The following is a 25381-nucleotide window of genomic DNA, read 5'->3' on the forward strand; positions in this document are numbered from 1 at the left end:
AAAAATATACAGATTATGCAGGTAATTAGGCTCTGATCACATATCTTTTGGGCTTCCCAGGTGGTGCAGTGGTAAAGAATCCACTTGAGAAGCAGGAGAGCTGGGTTCGATCCCTGGGTTGGGAAGATCCCCTGGAGAAGGAAACAGCAACCCACTCTAGTATTATTGCCTGGGAAATCCCATGGACAGAGTTAGCCTGGCAGGCCTACAGCCCATGGAGTCACAAAAGTCAAACATGACTTAGCGACTAAACAACAATATGTATCTTTTGATTACTAGCTTCTAATTTAATTCCATTGTGGTCAAATAACATGCTCACTATGATTCCCATATACATAAATTTATCCAATCTTATCTTGTGGTTCAATATATGGCCTATTTTACTGATTACTCTAGTCAGCTTAAAAAATGTGTATTCTTCTGTTGTTGAGGGTAGTGTTCTTTAATAAGAAGAAAGTGTTCTATAAGTGAGAAAAGGTCAATTAAATTTTCTTATGGTTCTATATTCTTACATATCTGCTACTTAATCTATCAGTTACTGAGCTGAGTGAAATCTACTGCAATTGTGGATTTTTCATTTCTTTTTTAAATCTACCAACTTGTGCTTCATGTATCTTGAAATGCTGTTTTTAATTGCATACACATTGAGAAATTATATCTTCCTGATGAGTTTAACCCCCACTCATTTTTGTCATACTGAGTTTTTCTGCCAGCTAGTGAGGTCGTATTTTCACCTTCTCTTGTCCAGTAATTTTGACTAGAAGTTGAGTATTTTGAATGTTATGGTTTTGAATATTTTGATTTTTTAAGAAAACATTTATTTATTTATTTGACTGTACTGGATCTTAGTTGCAGCATGGGGGATCTAGTTCCCTGACCAGGTATCAAGCCGGGGTTCGTTGCATTGGGAATGCAGAGTCTTAGCCGCAAGACCACCAGGGAAGTCCCTTGAATATTTGGACATTTTTGTCTCATTTAATGAGTATTAAATTTGCTTGTCAGGCAATTTAGTTACTTGGGGATCAGCTTGATCATATCAAGATCTACTTGTAAGCTGTGTTAGGGTAGATTTAAAGTAACTTTTATTGTAATGCTTATTTAAACCCAACTCACAAGGTATAACGCTTTTGGTTCTCTATTGAATGCCCCAGGTTTTTTTTATATGTTTTCTTCACTCTAGTTAGTAGGAGATCAATTGTCTTTTAGCCCTGTGTGAGTTCTAAGATTTGTTTAGCTCATAGCTCCTAGTTTTTGTTCTTTACCCAGCCTCGTATAGTTTCATTTTACATACGTTTAGGTTATTATTCTGCCAAAAAATCAAGGAAATCCCTAGGCAGAATTTTGGATCTCCTTCTTTGTGTATCTCTCTTCTCTTTGGTGTTTCACTCCACAAATTGCAGCTACCTCAGTCTTCCAAGTCCTTATTTCTGGATTCCTGGCTCATCAACACAGTGAGATCTCCCAGTGATGTATGGATTTCTCCTCCTGATACTATTGTCCAGAAGTTGCCCCCAAAGAGAATGCTGCCACAATCAAAAGGTATACCATATTGGTTTCCTTTCTGAAAGAAAGGCTGAAAATAAATGGCTTTGGATATTTATTTCAAATGTTTTGTTCAGTTTTCTAGTTATTTATAGCAGATGGCAAGCCCCATACCAGTAACCCCATCACGAGAGGAAGCAGAAGTCTATTGCCTCATTTTAAATATGAATAGAGATGTCCCTAATGGTCCAGGGGTTAAGACTCCACACTTCCAGTGCAGGGGACGCAGGTTCAATCCCTGATTGGGCAACTAAGATCCTACATGCCATGTGGCCAAAAAAAATAAAATAAATAAATGTGAATGAATCAGCAGACATCTGAGGGCAGTAGAACATAAGGTATACTTCAAACTTTAGAATGTAATATGAATGCTGTAATATTGAATATACATGTATAAGGTGAAAATATTAGTCGCCCAGTTGTGTCCAACTCTTTTGCAACCCCATGAACTGTAGACCACAGGCTCCTCTGTCCATGGGATTTTTCAGGCAAGAAAACTGGAGTGGGTTGCCATTTCCTTCTCCAGGTGATCTTCTGGAACCCAGGTCTCCTGCATGGCAGGCAGATTCTTTACCATCTAAGCCACAGTGAAATCATTTTGTTAGGGTTGCTATAACAAAGTAACGCAAACTGATGACTTAAAACAACAGAAATTTTATTTTATTTCATTTACTTATTTTTTGGCCATACTGTGCAGCATGAGGGATCTTAGTTCCCAGAACAGGGATTGAACCCATGCCCCCTGCATTCAGAGCACAGAGTCTTAACCCCTGAACTCCCAGGGAAGTCCTCAGCAGGAATTTTTTTGTCACACAGTTTTGAAGGCTAGAAATCCAAGATCTAGGTGACAGCAGGGTTGGTTCATTCTGAGGGCTGTGAGGGAGAATCTTTTCCATGTCTCTCCCTTAGCTTCTGGAAGTTTACCGGCAATCTATGGCATTCCCTGGTTTTGCTGCATCACCCCAATTTCTGCCTTTCTCTTGATGCGGCATTCTCCTTGTGTGTACGTCTGTCTCCAAATTTCCCCCCTTTTAAGAACATCAGTCATGTTGGATTAGGGACCCGCCCTACTTTGGTATGATCTCATCTTAACTAATTATATCTGTAATCACCCTATTTCCATATAAGGCCCCATTCTGAGGTACTAGGGATTAGGACTTCTGCATAAGAATTTTAGTGGGGTGAGAGGACACGATTCTACCCATAGCAATAATTAAGATGCTGCTGCCAAAATTACGTGAGGTAGAAAGGGAACAGAAGAGACGGAAGAAAACATGGAAAAAACTAATATCCTGGTATCACAGAACAGGAAGGTAGCAGTGAGATAAAGACAAAAGTTTATAAAACATGAAATAGGAGTTTTGGTATATTATTTAAAAGTTATAAAGATAACCAATAGCATGATTAGCAAACTAAGCAAGAAGCAAAGCAAGCAACTTAAATGAGAAACAGGATTAGGGTTTTGGTGCTTGTGTTTACCTGGAAGATGTGCAGAGAACTTTGGCTGGCTAGTCAGTGCTTGCCCCGTCTAAAGAATAAAGCCAATCAATTAGATTTGGTCAATTCATGGGAAAGGGGCCATATTTGCCATGCATTGGGTTAGTGTCCCCCTAAACTTCATGTCCACCTGGAATCTCAGAGAGAGATCTTATCTGGAAAAAGTGTCTTTGCAAATGTAACTCGTAAAGTTGTACTGGATTATGGTAAGCCCTAAATCAAATGGCTGATGTTCTTACAAGAAGGGGAGGTTTGGACTAAGAGACATGGAGGGAAGAAGGCCACATGAAGATACAGAAAGAAATGTGAGTGATACAGCTACCAACCAAGGAATGTCAGGAATTGCTGGGAACCACCAGATGCTCAGAAGAGGCAAGAATGGATTCTTCCTTAGCGCTTTCAGAGGGAGCATGGCCCTGCTAACACCCTGCTTCCAGACTTCAAGCCTCTAGGACAGTGAGTGTCCATTTAAGTTTTGTGCTTCCTGGTTCATGGTGATTTCTTAAGGCAGCCGTAGGAAATTAAAATGTGTCCCCTCTGACTTTTTCAGGAGGCTAAACATTTGGAATTTTTAAATGTCACATCTTAGAATTTTTTTCATATTGGTTATTTTTGTTTGTTTTTGAACTCATTGCTATTCAAACCAAATACATCTTGGTCAGATCTAGCCTCCAGGCCATCCACTTGCAAGCTCTGCAATAGAGAAACTAAATACAGTGTAAGAATATGACTAACAGAAAGGAGAAGTGAGGTAAGTGAACTGAGATGAAGTATAAATGTGCTAAATACTCTCCTGTCAGAGCAGGAAGTAAAAAGAAAACATCTAAAGTGGATTAATGAAATAATGAGAAAATGGTTCAAAGTAGTTGTCTCTGGAAAATGGTACAGGGCTGGGACAGGTGAGTGTTGCCTTGTGTTATAACTTCTTTTATATTATTTGGTTCTGAAAGGTAGGTAGGTGGTCATTACTCTTAGTTTTGCCAGGAAGTTGCTCTTGAAGGTGAGGAACTACATTTTCTGCCAAAAATAATTAGAAGAGGCCAAGAGCTGAGAAAAGTTTGAAGGAGTAGCAAAAGCTACTGCCTGTCCCTGAAGAAAAATAGGTCTTAGTACCTTTCAAAGAAGAGGCAGAAAGTATGAGTTTCCACACTTTTCATGTTTCCTAGAATTTATGAAGATCATGATCATCCTTAATCCTGAATCTACCTTAAACCACAGTATCAAGAAACTAAAAACTTAAGAATATGTTCTGGTGACTTCATTTTAAAATCACCTATAAAAAACCCCTGAAAGTGTTTCATATTTCATGGAGGTACCTGTGCCCTTCTAAGTGGGAATGTATATACTTAATTATACAATTAGGCATAATATCTGACATGACTAATGACTTTAAACGATAAGCCAAAGAAACCAAACCATAGCGCTTGCACAGGGGGAAAATCATCTCTAAAACTACACCCAGCTTATCTTGAAATTCTTGTTTTTATAAAACCCTGCTGACACATTAGCAGCATATATCAATACTTATATGAAGGGCACAAATTGAATTTATTTATTTAGGTAGTTCTCTAGATGTTTAGGTTGCTTCTAAGAGCAACATAAGGACATTAAAGTTGGATTAAACTTGAAAAACAGGTTTATTGTATGTCACTTTCTTCCCTCTAGGACATTGATATTGGCCAATAGCTAGAATATCTCCCTCAATCTCTTCTCCACACTAGTCCCAGGGATCTTACTCAAAGGCAAATCTGCTTAAGGCCTTCCCCTAACCCAAATCCTTTAATGGATCTCACTGCCTTCATGACAGATTGAAGGTTTTTCTTCTAATCTCTGGTCACTTTTCTAGCCTCACATCTCAGCATCCCAATCCATCCTAATGTGGTGCTTGCTGGTCTTTGAACCAGAGTTCCTGGGTGTGTTTCCTTCCTTTTTCAATACTCTTTCCCATGACTTACTCTTGTGTACATCCCATGTACCCATGAAAATTCAACTTAAGTCTCCTCTCCCCCAAAGAGGACCTTCTTCATCCCTCCAAGACTGGAATGTATATTATCTTGGGTATTTCCATTGCATGTCATTGAATAATTCATCATAACTTGGTGTCTTCACTCATTCTCTTCTGACCCTAATTCCCCTAGATGTTTTTTTTTTTTCCTTTGAAGGTTTGCTAGACCTTTAACACACAGGTAAAATGCATGCATGCATGCTCAGTTGTGTCTGATGCTTCGCCACAGTATGAACTGTAGCCCCCTGGCTCCTCTTTCCATGGGATTTTCCAGGCAAGAATACTAGAGTGAGTTGTCATGCCCTTCTCCAAGGGATCTTCCCCATCCAAGGATCAAACTAGAGTCTCCCTGCATCTCCTGATTGCAGGTGGATTCTTCACCCACTGAGCCATCAGGGAAGCCCCTAATTCCCCTAGTGGACTTGTAATCTTATGACCAGAAAGTTGGTTTTAATGAGAAAGCTTCTCCTTTTGTTTGTAAATAATGACTTTAGTTCTCAGTCCATTTATAAAACTGACAAATTCCAAGCCAGATGAATAATCAAGCCCTTGACTGTTCTGCCTAAACTTATTCTCAAATCCCTTTGCATTCAATTGCCCTGTCCCCACCCCCCGACAAGGAGTGTCTCAGGGAAACACCAAATCAAACAAAATCAAGCAGAAAAAAACAAACGAAACTTCTACCAAAGAAAGAGGATTGTCTTCCCATAGACTAATGCACTCATAACCAACTGTTTGAACTTTGTTTTGAATGACTTGAATGTTAGTTTCCTGAAAGTTTTAATTATATTCCCTTTGCTTAGCATATTGCATAAAATAGTTAGGCTATTATAAACATCACTAAGTACTTATTGCTGATAATTTTTTAAAAAGCTTGATTTCTGTTCATCTCTGGAGTTATTAGCAGAAAGTTATTGCACGAGATTATGTTGCACAAAATTTTAATTTAGAATGACAGGATTCATGAAACTTAAGTAGTTTGTCCCATTTTATGAAAAATCATAAAGAAGTTGATAAGAATCTATAAATTCCAATCCAGATGAAACCAGAAATGCTGCAGAATTTTTTTTCTTGATATTATTTCCTATTTTCTCTGAAAACTCTAGATGTTTAAAGGTCTTCGATTAAACAAAATTCTTCAAAATCCAAAGAAAATTCAAACTGCCCATATTTCAGGAAAGATAGAATTGGCCTGCATCTGAAAGAAATGCTTAGGCCATATGACATTGACTTTCTTCTGAAATATTTTCCAAAATAAAGACTATTTGCCACTTTCTCTTCTTCTTCTGATATTGGATTCAAAAGAGAAATTTTAAATATCAGCGAAGTAAAACTTAAGCTGTCATTTCTGCATGTTTTTTTAATCCAAAAATCCCATTCATACCTACAGTCCACTGAGCATCCTGCTGACAGTATTTACAGATAATAACTCATTTAACTATTTTCAGAACACCCCAGTGAGGCAGGCATTACTATCATCCACATTAAGCAAATGTAGAAATAGAAGATCAAAGAAATTAGATAATTTTCTCAACATCATGTAACTAGCAAGGAGCAGAGCCTTAAGTGGGTAAAATGAGAATTTGTCTAAAGAACACATAATAGTTTTGAAACTTTTTTTTTCACAGCTGTTCATGAAAGAACAGTTGGTTAATGCCTCACAGGATAATGTGAAGCCAAAGCTTATGACTCTTCATCCCCTGGTCACTGAAACTGAAAGGTAAACAAATAATTACTCCAGAAAGCCCAGGAACTTTTTTTTTTTTTTTTAAGCTTTTTACTATCAGCATTGATGACAGAGACTGTTGAGTCCTACCATATCCAGGAAAGGCACCATCCTGGATGCAAAGACGTAAAGCAGATGTGTTTCTTCTCTAACGGCACAATTTATTATTTAAATTTTTTGTGGTTGTGCTAGGTCTTCATTGCTGTGCAGGCTTTCTCCAGTTGCGGTGGGTGGGGGCTACTGTTCCTTGTGGTGCTTGGACTCCTCATTGCTGTGGCTTCTTTTGTTGCAGAACAGACTCTAGGCACACAGGCTTCAGTAGATATGACATGTGAGCTCAGTAGTTGTGGCAAACAAGCTTAGTCGCTCTGCAGTATGTGGGATCTTCCCAGACCAGGGATCGAACCCGTGTCCCCTGCGTTGGCAGGCAGATTCTTTACCACTGAGCCACCAGCGAAGTCCTACAGCATAGTTCTTTCTCTTTTGGTGGAAACTTTATTTGAAATCCCACCATTCCAGAGTATAATATATTTGAGAGTCTTTTTCCTTATCACTAAAGGTGGCCTTGGAGAAAGCTCATGGAACTGCTTCCATCAGTAGTGGCCCACCAGTCAGCTCCCCAGGAAGAGAGCCCGTGTTGATCATCACTGGATCTTTTGGCACTGCCACCATCCTCTGGTTTAAGAAGAGGGGAATAAGTGTGGAGATGCAGAACGCCTGTTTGCCTCTCTCTTGATGAGAAGGCCCTGGGTGCCCAAGACACCGGCCTCCGTCTAACATTTGGATGACCTTCTCATCCCTTCCAGCACTCACTTTTTTGGGGTAATAACATCAGTGAGTAAGGGCCAGTTTCTGTTTCCATAGCCCTTACGGTGTCCATATCATTCACAGGAAAAGTCTTCAGTTATGAAATGGTTCATCTCTGGTATATGCTCCTGAAAAACACCAGGTTTGTTCTTCTTTGTTAAATTTAACTAATTTATTTATTTTTGGCTGTGCCAGCCCATCTGGGATCTTAGTTCCCTGACCAAGAACTGAACCTGTGCCCCCTGCACCTGAAGCCCAGAGTCTTAACCACTGGACTACCAGAGAAGCCCCTGTTAGACTTCTCTAAGAGCTCTGCTTGTGTCCCTTAACACGACTCCCATATCACCTTACTCAGAGAGTTTGAAGGCTTGCAAAATAATAACCCTGTTTTTAAGAGAGTCTTGATTTCACTCTGTATTTACAGGAAGTAAAAAAATTAACAGTTCACATCTTATTTTCATGATTAAATTCTACTCATACTGCCTGGAGGGTCTTTGCTGAGTTAATCTCCCCATCTTGCGTTCTTTTCCTTGGAACTCAGATCTGAAAGAGGTTTGCTGTCAGTGGGAGCTGCCTGGCTTGGGCTCTAAAAGTCTGATGGGCAGCTGCATCCAAGGGATTAGAGATCATGATACCTGAGTCTGTTCTTTGGCAGAGGGAAGCACAAAGGTAGGTTTTGACAAGTCAGAGCATGTGTGGTCTCAATGATAGCAGCTCTCCTGCTGCGCTGGACTAGCCCATGAGAGGCATCCCCTGAAAACTATTTGGAAGAATGGATCTTATATTTTCTGCTTCAACAGATCACAATTCAACAGGAATAACTTCCAACAGGGATAACAAACACTTTTTTGGAGTGCTTCTAAAACTGTACTTGTCAACTGCTTTCCTAGTACCTTTTACTTTATGAAGTCAGTGTTGTTAAACACTTTATCCTTTATAATATCTGCCCCTGTGTATAATTTTAACTCACTTTCATGCTGGAGGCCTCTCTCTTAGCATTTTAAAATTAAGTCCTCAGATGAAATCTCAAGGGATGTATGATAGGGTGGAAATAGTAAGATGTTGAATCAGAGGAACTCAGGCTCTACCATTTGTATTTTCATTTACTCTCTCTTAGCCTCAGTTTCCCCATCTGTGAAATGGCAAGAATGCTAGATGCCTCACCTATCTATTGTCACAAAGTTCTTGTAATAATACTGAGTAATGTGTATGAATAATATGAGCCAGCATACAAGGTAGGTCCTGTTACCCACCGTACAGAAAAAGGAGCTAAGACTTGAAGTGCTTAGCTGACCTGCCAGAGGTCACTTATATATAATATACCAGACTGAGCTCATACACTACCTCAGACTTACTTGGCTCCTCCTGACCATACCTCCTGACTTTGGCCTCTTGCTCAGTGGAGCTAATCTCATCTCCTAATACCCCATGTGATTCAGTCTTCCCCCACTGAGGGCCTGGCATTGGCCTGCCTCTCTCATGCCCACTCATGCAGCAGCAGCTTCAGCACTTCGGTCCAAAGCGACCCAGTGACTGGCTTTTCCCCCAGTTTCCAGAAGAGGTGAAGCCCTGCTTTCCCAGCACAGCCCAGAAGGGTAGAGTACTTATGACACTGCTGGGCACACTTGGAGATGATGGGAAGAAGCCGGCAGACCAGGGCATCTTCCTTCCTCCCCTTGATGGGCTGTTCCCACAACATTGCCATGTGGCACATCCAGGGATGTCCCGTGTAACTGGTGTGTTTTCCCATGAATCTGTGACCAGCTCAGAAACTCACCACACTGTGTTTGTTTCTGCTCCTTTCCTTTTTCCATCATTCTTGGCTGCCCTCCCAATAAAGCAGCTGATATGGTCATACTCCAGACCTGTCCTATCTAACTGTACAGTAGCCATTAGACCCGTTTGGCTATCAAAATTAAAATTAATTAATTACAATGAAATATGATTTAAAGTTCATTGTCTCAGTCACAGAAGCCATATTTTAAGAGCTCAGTAGCCGTATGTGATGAGTTGCTATAGAACGGGACAGCACAGATCTAGAACATGTCCATCATCACAGGAAGTTCCACTGGAGAGTGCTTCAATTCAGTTCAGTTCAGTTGCTCAATCACGTCTGACTCTTTGCAACCCCATCGACTGCAGCACGCCAGGCTTCCCTGTCCATCACCAACTCCTGGAGCCTGCTCAAACTCATGTCCGTCGAGTTGGTGATGTCATCCAACCATCTCATCCTCTGTCGACCCCTTCTCCTCCCACCTTCAATCTTTCCCAGCATCAGGGTCTTTTCCAGTGAGTCAGTTCTTCACATCAAGTGGCCAAAGTATTGGAACTTCAGCTTCAGCATCAGTCCCTCCAATGAATATTCAGGACTGATTTCCTTTAGGATGGACTGGTTGGATCTCCTTGCAGTCCAAGGGACTCTCAAGAATCTTCTCCAGCACCACAGTTCAAAAGCATGAATTCTTTGGTGTTCAGCTTTCTTTATGGTCCAACTCTCACATCTATACATGACTACTGGAAAACCATAGCTTTGACTAGATGGACCTTTGTTGGCAAAGTAATGTCTCTGCTTTTTAATATGCTGTCTAGGTTGGTCATAGCTTTTCTTCCAAGGAGCAAGTGTCTTTTAATTTCATGGCTGCAGTCACCATCTGCAGTGATTTTAGAGCCCAAGAAAATAAAGTCTGTCACTGTTTCCATTGTTTCCCCATCTATTTGCCATGAAGTGATGGGACTGGATGCCATGATCTTAGTTTTCTGAATGATGAGTTTTAAGCCAGCTTTTTCACTCTCCCCTTGCACTTTCATCAAGAGGCTCTTTAGTTCCTCTTCACTTTCTGGCATAAGGGTGGTGTCATCTGCATATCTGAGGTTACTGATATTTCTCCCGGCAACCTTCATTCCAGCTTGTGCTTCCTCCAGTCTAGCATTTTGCATGTAAGTTAATATAAGTTAAATAACCAGGGTGACAATGAATAGCCTTGATGTACTCCTTCCCCAATTTTGAACTAGTCCATTGTTCCATGTCCAGTTTTACCTGTTGCTTCTTGACCTGCATACAGATTTCTCACATGGCAGGTCAGGTGGTCTGGTATTCCCATCTCTTGAAAAATTTTCCACAGTTTGTTGTGATCCACACAGTGAAAGGCTTTGGCATAGTCCATAAAGCAGAAATAGATGTTTTTCTGGAACTCTTTTGCTTTTTCGATGATCCAATGGATGTTGGCCATTTGATCTCTGGTTCCTCTGCCTTTTCTAAATCCAGCTTTTACTTCTGGAAGTTTTTGGTTCATGGACTGTTGAAGCATCACTTGGAGAATTTTGAGCATTACTTTGCTAGCATGTGAGATGAGTGCAATTGTGTGAACATTCTTTGTCTTTGCCTTTCTTTGGGATTAGAATGAAAACTGACCTTTTCCAGTCCTGTGGCCATTTCTGAGTTTTCCAAATTTGCTGGCATATTGAGTGCAGCACTTTCACAGCATCATCTTTTAGAATTTTCAATAACTCAGCTGGAATTCCATCACCTCCACTAGCTTTGTTTGTAGTGATGCTTCCTAAGGCCCACTTGACTTCGCACTCCAGGATATCTGGCTCTAGGTGAGTGATCACACCATCGTGGTTATCTGGGTCATGAAGATCTTTTTTGTACAGTTCTTCTGTGTGTTCTTGCCACCTCTTCTTAATATCTTCTGCTTCTGTTAGGTCCATACCATTTCTGTCCTTTATTGTGTCCATCTTTGCATGAAATGTTCCCTTGGGATCTCTAATTTTCTTGAAGAGATCTCTAGTCTTTCCCATTCTATAGTTTTCCTCTATTTCTTTGCATTGATCACTGAGGAAGGCCTTCTTATCTCTCCTTGCTATTCTTTGGAACTCTGCATTCAGATGGGTATGTCTTTCGTTTTCTCCTTTGCCTTTAGCTTCTCTTCTTTTCTCAGCTATTTGTAAGGCCTCCTCAGACAGCCTTTTTGTGTTTTTGCATTTCTTCTTCTTGGGGATGGTTTTGATCGCCACCTCCTGCACAATGTCAGAAACCTCCATCCATAGTTCTTCAGGTCCTCTCTCTATCAGCTCTAATCCCTTGAATCTATTTGTCACTTCCACTGTATAATTGTAAGGGATTTGATTTAGGTCATACTGAATGGTCTAGTGGTTTTCCCTACTTCAATTTAAGTCTGAATTTTGTAAGGAGGAGTTCATGATATGAGCCACAGTCAGCTTCTGGTCTTATCTTTCTAAACCATATCATAACCAATATTTCACTCAGAATTTTCATTTTAAGCAGTCCCCTTTTATGAAAAACACCTTCTATCTTTCCAACTTGCCCTTGTATCCCCACTTGAATACTCTGTAACCCCCATTTGACCTGTACTTATAAGGTCCTACATCTTTCTCCTTGCTGTCATCCCCTTCCTGAGTCCTCACCACTCCCCCTCCCCAGCTTAAGTGTTATGATCTTTCACTTCATTCTTTTTTTTTTTTTTTTTTAGAGTTTATTTATTTGGCTGTCCCAGGTCTTAGTTGCTGCATGTGGGATCTTAGTTCCCTGACCAGGGATTGAACCTGTGTCCCGTGCAGTGGAAGCATGGAGTTCTAACCACTGGACTGCCAGGTAAGTCCCACCTCATTTTTTTTAAACTTATATTTTACATTGGAGTACAGCCAATGAACAATGTTGTGATCATTTCAGGTGCACAGCAAAGAGACTCAGCTGTTCATATATGTGTATCCATTCTCCCTCAAAGTCCTCTCCCATCCAGACTGCCACATAACACTGAGCAGAGTTCTCTGTGCTGTACCGTAGGAGCTTGTTGGTTATCTATTTTAAATATAACAGTGTGCACATGTCAATCCCAAACTCCCTAAATATCCCATCCTCCCTTCCTCCCTCCAGTAACCATAAATTCATTCTCTAAGTCTGATTCACATCATTCTTAATTTCTTTGTGTCTCCCTTTACTATATTCACCCTATGTGCAGGATATCTTCTATTTGCCTCTCTAGATCCACCTTCCATCCTGCTTTGTGCCCTAGGAAGATGACATATATGGTCTACAATCACCAATGAACCCCCTGTTCTCTGGAATCCATTTGGCCTCAGTCCATGACAAACCAAGGAGATTAGAGAGAAGAAGAAGAGGGAGATTTGGATATTTATACCCCCAGCTCCCTCTCTAAGGAGTCTAGCTACATCCCTTGTTGGAAGGACTCGGGTCCTAAAAGGCCTTCAACTATTCTCTGTTGGAAAAAAAAAACAAACCTGGATAACCAGACCTGACAGATGCCTGACCCAAGCTGCCCATCATGAAGTCAGTGGTACGTGTTCCATAAAAAAAATTTAAAATGTGGCCATTTTACAGCAGAGATTTCTTATCAAATGGAAATGGTATACACAGTCTTATAAGGAGCTTGGGAAGACACAAGAAAACATAAACGTGTGGCATCCCCCCTCCAAGCTACTGCTTTGTCACTTCTTTCTCAGTCCACACCAGTGCCTTGTGAAGAGTTCCATATGACAAGTTAATAGAAAAGAAAGAAAACAAAGGCTAGATTTATTGACAGATCTGCCTATATTAACAACATCACCAGCTGGAAGTCGGGGGCTGCCATAGTAGCGCTCTACCAAAGAGTGGCCCGGAAAGACAGAGGCGAAGTCCCCACGGGCAGAATTCTGGATGCTGCATCTGGTCGTCCACTTCATGTGGAAGAAGAGGAGACTGACTACTATATATAAAGTAGATTATCAGCAAGGACCTATTGTATAGCACGGGGAACTATACTCAATATTTTTTAACAAACTATAAGAGAAAAGAATCTGAGATGGAATATATATATAACACACACACATATAATATGTGAAGTGATATATATAACATACACACATATATAGCATGTGAAGTTATAACATACAGACATATAATATGTGAAGTTATACATATATATAACACACACACATATAATATGTGAAGATATATATAACATATATATATAATATGTGAAGTTATATATATAATACACACATATATAGCATGTGAAGTTATAACATACAGACATATAATATGTGAAGTTATACATATATATAACACACATATATAATATGTGAAGATATATATAACATATATATATAATATGTGAAGTTATATATATAATACACACATATACAGCATGTGAAGTTATAACATACAGACATATAATATGTGAAGTTATACATATATAACACACACACACATATAATATGTGAAGATATATATAACATATATATATAATATGTGAAGTTATATATATAATACACACATATATAACATGTGAAGTTATGTGTGTGTATATATATATATATATATATATATATGTAACTGAGTCACTGTGATGTATACCTAAAACTAAAATGATATTGTTAATCAACTATACTTCAATAAAAAAAGAGAGGTAGCCCGAGGTATAAAACTATAGTGACACATGGACTGTGATTCAGGTGGTTAGGAGTTTGGAAAGACAATTTTTGGAAAATCAGTGGCAGATCTCAGTGCTTCTGCCAACTCCACCAGTTTTGTACTTCCAGAATACCTTGTATCCCACACAACATTGCCTAAGATGTAAGGATGCATTTTAGAGTAAAGGAACTGGAGCACTTCTCTCAGCATTTGTGAACTTCACTGATATTATCATGTGCTCCATTTCACAGGAGTAGTTGGTTAGCTAGAAGAGTGGAATGGCGTGCTGAAAGCTTAGTCTCAACACCAGCTGGGAGACACCACCCTGTGAAGTTTGGCTAGCGATTTGTAAATCTAAGTATATGTTTAACCAGTGATCCATTTATGGTGCCTTCTTTTTCCTAGCCAGATTGCATGGGCTCCAAGGGCTGGAAATGAGAGTGATCCCTCTCCCTATTACACCATGGGCTTGAAGAATTTTTGCTTTCTCTGTGATCTTAGCTTCTCTTAGTGATCTTAGTGCCCAAGGGAGGAATTTAAAGAATGAGGCTACCGTGCTGACTGGGTCATTGATCCTGATTACCAGGGGGAAATTGAGTTGCTGCCACAAAAGGAAGGCGGAGAACTGTGTTTGGCATCCAGAGCATTCACTGGGAGCCTCAGAGTGCTCAACTGGCCAAGTATCTTAGTCAGTGGGAAACTGTTGTGGGACAATAAAGCAAGACCACTAACAACTCAAATGCCATAGGAGGGAAGGTTTGAATCATCCTACTGGGTGAAGAATCTCATCTGGCTGATGTGCTATCAGAGGTTAAGAAAGATGGGAAGCCAGTCTGAAGAACACAGCTATGATTACCGCCTTCTTAGACTTCCTGACCAGTCACAGAAACAGGGATGGTCATAGAGATGTTTTATATATTCATTAATTATTTTTCTATATCCTTTCCCTGTCCCAGCCACCTGATGTGAAATATGCTAGTGAAAGTGAAAGTCGTTCAGTCCTGTCTGACTCTTTGCAATCCCATGTACTATACAGTCCATGGAATTCTCTAGGCCAGAATACTGCAGTGGGTAGCCTTTCCTTTCTCCAAGGGATCTTCCCAACCCAGGGATCAAACCCAGATCTCCCACATTACAGGTGGATTCTTAACCAGTTGAGCCACAAGGGAAGCCTGAAATACGCTAGTGGTGGCTAATATTTTAGGTTTCAGGTGGGACTATGACTGAATAGACATTTCCCTATGGTAATACAGATGCTGAAGAACTTTGAGTATCTCCTGTGATGGGAGACAGAATTTTACCTGCACAAAGATCAAGTTTTCTCTTTTATCATGAAGTTCAAATTTTACTTTACTCAATGGAATGCTTGCTGCAGGCTTATAAATATAACACCTGCAACCAAATTCTTCCAAGTAGTTTTAATAATAATATTTTTGAAAAGGAATGAAATTGGAATGTTTCGTTAAATGTGAGCGAATTCTTCATTATCCTAGTACCCAGGATGCTTTTGCTGGGAAGGAAGTATTCTTTGACCAACAATGGAACCTTCCCTATGAAAGCATCACATTAGGATGTGAATTGGCATTAAAATCTTTGGATGCTTTTTGCATTGTTCAGTTAATGGAGGAATATTTTGTATTGTCTTCTTTTGATTATTATGTGTGTGTTAACAGAGTGGGCAGAGTAAAGTTTGCAGGATTAAAAAAAGAAAAATGCTAAAAGGGACAGGGGTGAACCCTACTGAATAGCTTCTGTTCATCTCTCCAGATCCAATCTCTGTTCGTGTCTTCCCTGATATGTGCCCTGAGAGGCTCACCTTTATGGACAACATCAAAGTTTCCTTTACCCTCTGCTTCTGATTAGATTCAGTTTTGGGAGAGCAGGTGAAATAAAAGGGAGAGAAGGATGAGGTTGAAATGTTGATCATCGCCAGGCTGCTTATCTGGGGAGTTGCTGCCTGGTGGCCATTTTAGTTACATATCACAAGCCTAATTAGAACAGCCACCATTCTAATGTTTTCCTTGGTTCTGTGAGTTGAGTAAAGCTCAGCTGAATGGTTCTTCTGCTGGCCTCATGAGTTTGTCTCTATGTGTGTGCTCAGTCACTCAGTCACGTCCAACTCTTTGTGACCCCGTGGACTGTAACTCGCCAGACTCCTCTGTCCATGGGATTTTCTAGGCAAGAATACTGGAGCGGGTTGCCCTTTCCTCCTTCAGAAGATCTTCCCAACCCAGGCAATGGACCCACCGTCTCCTGTGTCTTTTGCATTGGTAGGTGGATAATTTATCACTGAGCCACCTGGAAAGTTGTCCTCATGAGTAGTCTCCCATAAAGCTGCAGTCACCTGCCAGTGGGGGCTGGAATGTCCAAGATGTCCTCACTCTCATGTCTGGCCCCTTAGTGGGGGCGTGGGGGTGGGTGGGGGCAGTAGGAAGCCCATGCTCAGTTGAATTTCTGAGAAGGTGAGACACCTCTCTCCCTCTTGAGTAGTCCCAGAGCCTCGCCCTCCCTGTATGACTCCTCCACAGAGTTTACTTGGTCTCATCAGAAGACTAACTGGACCTGGTGACTCAGGGATCCCCAAATTGTAAAAGTGGAGGTGGCCAGATGGAGGAGACCTTTGGCTCTAATGCATGCTAAGTCATTAGACAGGGTTTGTTGCTGAATCACATCCTATCCTATCCTGGCTGAGACAAGTATGTACCATTTGATTTTTGTTGGAAAGGAGAACTGAACAGTACCCGATTCCTGGAATGTCCTTTTCAAATCATATCACCCACATGTCAGATGCTTAATGAAAAGCTGATTTTCAACCAGCAAGCAAGATATATAAAAATAACTTAGGGCTATCAGGAAAGTAATAAATGGCTAACTGCAAGACACCTTCCCTATTTTGTAGATGTATCATATGAATGATTTAGGAGAAAATGTCAGAAAGTCTGGGCTTCCCCAGTGGCTGAGGGGTAAAGAATCCTTCTGCAATGCAGGAGCTTCAGGAGACACAGACTCAATCCCTGGGTCAGGAAGATCCCCTGCAGGAGGGCATGGCAACCCACTCCAGTATTCTTGCCTAGAGAATCCCATGGACAGAGGAGCTTGGCAGGCTACGCTACAGTATATGGGATTGCAAAGAGTCAGACACAACTGAAACGACTTAGCACACGTGTCAGAAAGTCTAAATAGAATTGGCTTAAACATAAGAAAATGCATTAACTCGCACCACTAAAAGTTTCAGCTAAGACAGGGAGTGCTTCAGCATTGGTCAGTTTAACAGCTCAATGTGCCATCAAGGACCAGCAGTTTTTTCAGCTTTCTCTTCTGAAATCCTTAGTGTTGGCTTTGTCCTCAAGCTCATAATAAAACAGCAGCATTAATTCTAGTATCCACATCTCAAAAGGGAAAGAAGAGGAATAAGGATGACATCTTTTTTATGAATGAGAGAAGTTTTTCCAGAAGCCTCCTAATGGCCTTCTCGTCATGTATCCCTGGCTGAAAATCAGTCTTGGGCTCACTCATAACTGACAAGGGGCAATGTGATTATCTGAGGAGGAATCAGGCCTACTCTTAGAACTGGGGGTATTGTGACTATCGGGAGGATGGGTATTATTATAAACAAAATCTGGGTGGCGTTAGGAAGGAAAAACTGTGGCTGAAGCCTGGGTAGAAGTGTGGCCCACGGTAGGGAATGATGGAATGAGGCTCACTTGTGGCCCCCTCTAAGATGTGCATTATCAGTAATTAATAGCCATGTTTAGAACATCACCAACTCAATGGACATGAGTTTGAACAAACTCTGGGAGATAGTGAAGGACAGGGAAGCCTGGCATGCTGCAGTCCATGGGGTCGCAAAAAGTCAGACACGACTTAGCGACTGAACAACAACAATGTGTAGAAATGATCCAAAGAAAACAAATACTTAAAGAACTCCTGGTCCTGTCACTTCCACCTTTATTTTGCTCAATTTTAGATCATCCAAAACCTATCTAATGAAGCTATTCATAGACTAACAAAGAGATTAAAAAGTTGAGGATTATATGTAGTTATTTTAGGAATGATAGTGGGAACTGGAGAACTATATCAGGTAACATGTTTTGGTTCCAAATTAAAGTATAGAAACAAGACTTAAACTGGCTTAACAGAAAGGAAATTTATCATCTAATGTAGCAATTAACAATTAACCTTCATACTGTAACAAGAATCAGGGTTGACTGATTTAGCTCTTCAATGATACCTTCATTTCAGGTTTTTTTGCATCTTTCTGTGATCCTTAATACTGGCTTCATTTTCAGGTTGGTGGCAAGATATCTGCAGTATGTCTAAACATCAAATTCTGAAATGAAAGTGACTTGATGATAGACGCAGGACACATCTGTTCTCATCCAGCATCATTGTCCTCACATCTCACTACCCAGGTTTTGGTCACAAACCCCTTTATGAACCCACTAGCAAGGAGTATAGAATTTCAATGATTGATTTATATTAATTATCTGGAGGCAAATAGAGATTTGGGGATCATTTTTTCCCCCTGACCATGCTGAGCAGCCTGTGGTATCTTAGCTCCCAGACCAGAAATCGAACCCAGGACCTGGCAGTGAGAGCATGGAGTCCTAACCACTGGACTGCCAGGGACTTGGGAGTCAATTTTTAAAGTGAGACACTGAAGTCAAAAATACTTATACAATTTGTGTAGAAGAAAGAGCAGGAATAAAATCAACAAATACTGAAGACTAAGGTTCCTGAGACAGTCTGGTAATATGGAAAGAGTGAAGCTTGTCCCTATGCTCTATCTAGTTTGCAAAGCATCCTTGATCATAACCCTACAGGGAATCGGGCAGACCATAGTTTCTCATGGCTATCTTACTAAATAAGTCACACGGAGCAAGGCTGTCATTCATTCATTCAACATTTATTGAGCACTGGAATAAATAATGAGGATAAAAATGAATGATTTGTGGGACTTTCCTGGCAGTCCAGCGGTTAAGACTCCACACTTCCAACTCAGAGTGCATGGGTTTGATCCTTAATTGGGGAATTAAGATGCCACACACTGCGGCCTAAAAAAAAAGAGAGAGAGAGAGAGTGATTTGTGGTTCCCATCCACAAGAAAAATACAGTCTAGCGGAGAAATCATACTAAACTGTTCCAGGGACTGTAAAGTGGACTGTGAACTGTGTCCCACGGCGGAGATGATAAAGTGAAGTGGAAGGGTTCACAGGGGAGAATCACGGGCGTCTGACCTAAGCACATAAGAAAGTGTCAGACAAAGAGATGGGGAAGAACCTTCTAGGAAAAGGGAACAGCAGGAATGGAGACCTTAGGGCAAAGAGGAAAGGGCAGAGTAGAGAAACGTGAAGTTACCTGGTGTGGCTGGTGAGGCAGATTGGTCAGGCAGGCTTGGCACTGAAAGGTCTCATAAACCACGATAAGAAGGTTAGGATCTTTAGGTCTAGTTGAAAAGTGAAATCATTCAGTCAAGTCCGACTCTTTGCGACCCCATGGACTGTAGCCTACCAGGCTCCTCAGTCCATGGAATTTTCCGGGCAAGAGTACTGGAGTGGGTTGCCATTTCCTTCTCCAAGGGGATCTTCCCAACCCAGGGATCGAACCCGGGTCTCCCGCACAACAGACAGACGCTTTACCGTCTGAGCCACCAGGGAAGCGGGTCTAGTAGAGCCACTGGAATATTTTAAGCAGGGGTGTGACCTAGGCAAATTTATATTTTCCAGAGCTTACTCTGGCAATAGATGGAAGATGGTGTGGGGAAGATCAAGCAAAATATTCAGGGAGGTAAATTCAGTGGGCCTCAGTTTCGTTAACTACATTGGCATCAGACTAGATTTGGCATCACAAATACAATATCCAAAAGGCCAGAAAAGTCCTGTGTATCTCTCAGGTGTGCTGTGTGTGGTTGGGGCTCCACCGATGGATAGAACACATCCCATCTAAAAGAGGGCAGAGACTTTCTGGTGGTTCAGTGGTTATCTGGGTTTCCAATGCAGCAATCGTGGGTTCCATTCCCCATTGGGAAACTGAGATCACACATGCTGCAAGGGGTGGCCAAAAAAAAAGAATTTTAAGATAGGGGATAGACCCAAGCTATACTTGAATGTGCTTCCAAGAATCAATCAGCAAGTCTGGATTCATAGCAAGAAAACTTCACTAAGTCATAGATAAAACAGAAAAATGAGCAAGTTGCCTTAAATATATAGCAATCATTTGACAAGTGAACGAAAATCCACTATTGGTTGAATAAAAGAGGGCAGCAGCTACTCAGCCCAGGCTGTTGTATGTTGCTATGGACCTAGTGGTGCCAAAATTTCCAGTTTAAAAAAGCTCCAAACACTGTATGAATCTCCCAATATGTATACATTGGTAACCACTCTAAAGGTAGGGAGTTGCCTGGGGACCCAGTGGTTTAGGCTCTGTGCTTTCACTTCCAAGGTCTGGGTTCAATCCCTGGTCAGGGAACTAAGATCTCATAAGCCAAGTGGCTCAGCCTAAAATAAATAAAATTTAAAAATTAATAAGTAAAAGTAAAAAATAAATAAAAAATAAGTAAAAGTCAGCAGTGAGACTATGCAAGCTAAATAAATACATCTGTCAGCTAAATTCTGGTGGTATTCACCAGTTGGGAACCTTGGGACATGAAAAGCTCAAGGGCCCTTTCCAGGTCTAACACTATATAATTCTGTGATATCCCAGTAGTATGTGTGCTACCCTGTCACTGATCATTTATGGTGAGTGACATATGGATCATTATGTGACTCACCATCTGTATGTGACTCACCATCTGTATGGGTGAGTCACACAGAGGAAAATCTTTGGTATTGCCGTAACAAGCCTAACCAGATATTTCCAGGGTAAACAGTCACCCACTGATAGATACATTTCATTCATTCATTCATTCCGTTTATTCATTCAATACATATTTATATAAAGTCAACTTTATGCAAAACATTGTTAAATTGAAATCAGTTCAGTTCAGTTCAGTCGCTCAGTCGTGTCCGACCACAGCACGCCAGGCCTCCCTGTCCATCACCAACTCCCGGAGCCCACCCAAACCCACGTCCATTGAGTCGGTGATGCCATCCAACCATCTCATCCTCTGTTGGCCCCTTCTCCTCCCGCCTTCAATCTTTCCCAGCATCAGGGTCTTTTCAACTGAGTCAGCTCTTCGCATGAGGTGGCCAAAGTATTGGAGTTTCAGCTTCAACATCAGTCTTTCCAATGAACACCCAGGACTGATCTCCTTTAGGATGGACTAGTTGGATCTCCTTGCAGTCTAAGGGACTCTCGAGAGTCTTCTTCAACACCACAGTTCAAAAACATCAATTCTTCGGTGCTCAGCTTTCTTTGTAGTCCAACTCTCACAACCATACGTGACTACTGGAAAAACCGTAGCCTTGACTAGATGGACCTTTGTTGGAATAGAGGAATAAAATAAAGAAATAAACCTGAGGAAGAGAGGTTGAGACCTCTTATAATAATAATAAGTCAGTCATTTCTCACTTCTTGCCTCCACCAGCAGGTCTTAGAGGAGAGATTCTGCAGCCTGGCCCAGGGGCTTAGTACCCACTTTTTCCAGCTCACAAGACACAAGGGTAGGCAAACTTGTCCCTCGTGGGTCCCAGAATACTCAGGATCTGACTGCTTACTCTTCCATCTGAAGCAAAGGCAAGTGGAAAGAAAAGTAAAAAGAAAAAGAAAAGAAGGAGGAAAATAAATCGCTGCTTAAAGTGGATTCCTGTGTTTATTACAAGACTAAGGTAATAAGTGACATTTGTTAAGGAGGACTTTTTTTTAAGACAGCCTAGAATTTTCTTTTTTAAAAAAAAAGTATAAATGTGAAAATGAAAAGCATAGAAAAGGGTGCATTTTATGGTACTTTTGTATAGAAATGCATAAATCACCTCTAGAAGAAAACACACAGGTCAGAACTGGCATTTGAATTCTATTTAACTTCTGCTATCAACAGAAAGAAGCTTCCCAGGTGGTGCTAGTGGTAAAGAACCCTCCTGCTAATACAAGAGACATAATGAGACACAGGTTTGTTCCCTCTCGGGAAGGTCCCCTGGATGAGGGCATGGCAACCCACTCCAGTATTCTTGCCTGGAGAATCCCCTGGACAAAGGAGAGTGGAGGGCTACAGTCCATAGGGCCGCAAAGAGTCAGACACCACTGAAGCGACTTAGCACCCAGCACAGCACATCAACAGAAAGGGAACTTGAGATGAAATTAAGTCCTTTTTTTCATTAATTTATTTCTTGGAGTATAATTGCTTTACAATGTTGTGTTATTTTCTGCTGTACAACAAAGTGCATCAGCTGTGTGTAAACATATATCCCCTCCCTCTCAAATCTCCCTCTGTCCCCTATCCCACCGCTGTAGTTCTTACCATTTAGTAATTATCATTTTAAACTTCCTTTAAGCCATGTAAAATTTTAATGCAATTTTTTTAACAAAATTACCATTTTATAAGAATTATAAAAAATTTTTAAATTATAATGCCTAATGTTGTTCATGTAATACAGAATGGCATCAAAAGCTTAAAAGATTATATTAGTAAGAACTGATCCAAAGGAAATGATTTAACATGAGTACAAAGATTTAAACATAAGGATGATTATCATAATACAAAATTTAGAAACCTGAAAATAGACTAAATAACTAGCAATAAGGAATTGATTAAATAAATGGCTTACATGTATTACTTTATGATCATTAACCATGACTCATTTCTTCCATAGAAAGCTGTCCCAGGGAAGCCTATTTTGGTTTATGCATAAAAAAGAATCTTCTAACCACTAGAATCATGTAGCAATGGAGTGGGCAAACTGGGGCACCCCAGGAAGACTTTCTGGCATGAGCTGTAATGTATCACACAGCTCCATGGGCAACAGGATAAGACTGACGAGGAGGGAAAGAACTAGGAGGAACCAGAAAGATCATGTTAGGGAAGTGGTTAAGCCCCAAAAGGTTAAAAACAGTGGTAGTGGTTTAATCACTAAGTTGTGTTCAACTCTTGTGATCGAATGGACTGTAGTCCGCCAGCTCTTCTATCCATAGGATTTATTAGGCAAGAATACTGGAGTGAGTTGCCATTTCCTTCTCCAGGGGATCCTACCAACCCAGGGATTGAACCCGTATCTTCTGCATTGCAGGTGGTCTCCTGCATTTAAGGGGGATTCTTTACTGACTGAGCCACCAGGGAAGCCTGGTTAGAAGTAGTGGAAACCATCAGGTAAACACCACAGGTCCAGACCAGTAGCATCTAAACCATGTTATATAATTTTAAATTGCCATGTAATCAAATTTGAAAATGACAAATAAACAAATAAAATTAATTTTAATAATACTTTTTATTTAACCCAATATATCCAGAATATTATCATTTCAACATGCTACCTATCTATCTATGGGATATTTTATCTTCGTGCTATGTGTCCAGAGGCTGGTGTGTGTTTCACACTTATAGCACATTCTTCATCAGCCACATTTCAAGTGCTCAGTGGCCAGATGTGGCTTGTATTACTACATCGGACAGCACTGCACAGAGTCTGAGACTAGTGTCCACACTAGTAACACTAGTGACCAGTGTTAGTGACCTCCTAGGCTCTTTTGTGCTTCATCTCTTTTCTGGGCCTTGCTGGGTGAGGAAGCACTTGGGTACTCAGATGAAAAATATACCTGAAAACAGATCCAAGGGAAGACAGATTCAGAAGTCAGCATCTAAGACAATGTCCCCTCAATGAGTATGAGGGTATGTGATTCCTGCCCTGGGCAACAAGTTGCACTTCACTGTCCTTACTAACACTGAGTCCTTGGGGGGATTTAATGCCCCTAACAGAAACAGCAGGTGCTCACTTTCAACTTATTCCTGTTAATGTCAAAGGCACAATGGCATGCCATGCCCTCCACAGACAGACAGACCAACAGAAATAAAAGGTGCTTCAGCTGGGCAAAGCTACCCACCACACAACTGTTTTGGTAGGTAGCCTTTATTTATTTAAAAATTTATTTTATTGAAGTTGATTTACAAGTTCATGCTAATGTCATTTACAAGTCATGCTAATTACTGTACAGTGGTTCAGTTTGTATATATATATATATACACACATTCTTTTTCGTACTCTTTTCTATTATGATTTATTACAGGATATTGAATATAGCTCCCTGTGCTATACAGTAGGGACCTTGTAGTTTATCCATTCTATATATAATAATTTGTATCTGCTAATCCCAAACTCTCAAGCTATCTCTCTCCCACTCCCCTTCCCCCTTGGCAACCACAAGTCTGTTTTCTATGTCTGTGAGTTTTTTTCTGTTTCACAGATAAGTTCATTTGTGCCATATTTTAGATTCCACATATAAGTGGTACCATATAGTATTTGTCTTTCTCTTTCTGACTTCACTTAGTATGCTAATCTCTAGTTGCACCCATGTTGCTGCAAATGGCATTATTTTGTTTTCATGGTTGAGTAGTATTCCAGTGTTTATATGTACCACACAGAAATTAGATTTTTTAATCCTTGACATTTTAACTTTAGTGTTAGGGGTATAATTTAAGGCTTCTCAGGGAAGAGTCTTGCTCAGAAACACTAGCCTGATGAATGAAAAAAGAAGCCCCAGGAAAGGGCTGAAAAACATATTCTATGATGTGTTTCCAGGGATGAAAGCCAGATGGTTCATGCTTATGTACCCTGGCTGGTGCTCACATCACTGATAGTCATGGCAGTGGAGTGGGGAAGTGGCAGCAGAAACACAGACACTTGTTATGTAGACAGCAGTTATCATCATCATCATGTCTATGAAGTCACAAGTATATGAAGCAATTTCTAAACCTTGGCTTGCCTCACAATCACTTAGGGATCTGGCTAAAATGCATAATTCTCATCTCTACCTTCAGAGATTCTATTGCAGCAAGTCCAGTGTTCAGTAAAGGAGTCTGGATGTAAGCAGCATCCTAGAAGATTCTGATGCAGCTGGTTCCTGGAGAAACATTGGTATTTCTAGCAACATTTCCAGGCAGAAGGATCAGGTCTGGCCCCTCACTCACTAGGAGCGCTAGGATAGATGTCAGGGTCCTAAGAGTGGTCACCAAGTCATACAGGGTCAGCCTTGGAAATGGGAGGTAGAGGAAAGGGCGCAGAGATTCCAGGGAGCCAGCTATCCGGATCGCAAGCATAGAAAATATGAAGCTCACCGACACTCCCTCTCCGCACTGGGACTGACAACCATCTCTCCGAAGGCGTCTGCTTTTCCTGTGAAATGAGCCAACATCGAAGAGTTGGCAGTCCTACCAAGTTAGTTTATTCGTGCTTCCGCTCTAAGTTTGCCTGGAGTCCATATTTCCAATACTGAATCTCATAAC

General features: G+C 40.8%; 1 protein-coding gene across 1 annotated transcript in view; it reads left to right on the forward strand.

Annotated features, from left to right (window-relative positions):
• The window catches only part of LOC145522481 (uncharacterized), a 55409-nt gene that overhangs the window by 17273 nt on the left and 12755 nt on the right, over positions 1-25381 (forward strand). Inside the window, exons 4-6 of the mRNA XM_081531171.1 lie at positions 61-1539; positions 7330-7719; positions 12071-12192. Coding sequence (XP_081387297.1) covers positions 61-239 — 179 coding nt within the window. The 3' untranslated portion in view covers positions 240-1539; positions 7330-7719; positions 12071-12192. The remainder of the gene's footprint in view (positions 1-60; positions 1540-7329; positions 7720-12070; positions 12193-25381) is intronic.

The sequence above is a fragment of the Giraffa tippelskirchi genome, chromosome 10, assembly GCF_054371585.1.
Source record: "Giraffa tippelskirchi isolate mGirTip1 chromosome 10, T2T-mGirTip1v1.2.pri, whole genome shotgun sequence".
NCBI lineage: Eukaryota > Metazoa > Chordata > Mammalia > Artiodactyla > Giraffidae > Giraffa > Giraffa tippelskirchi.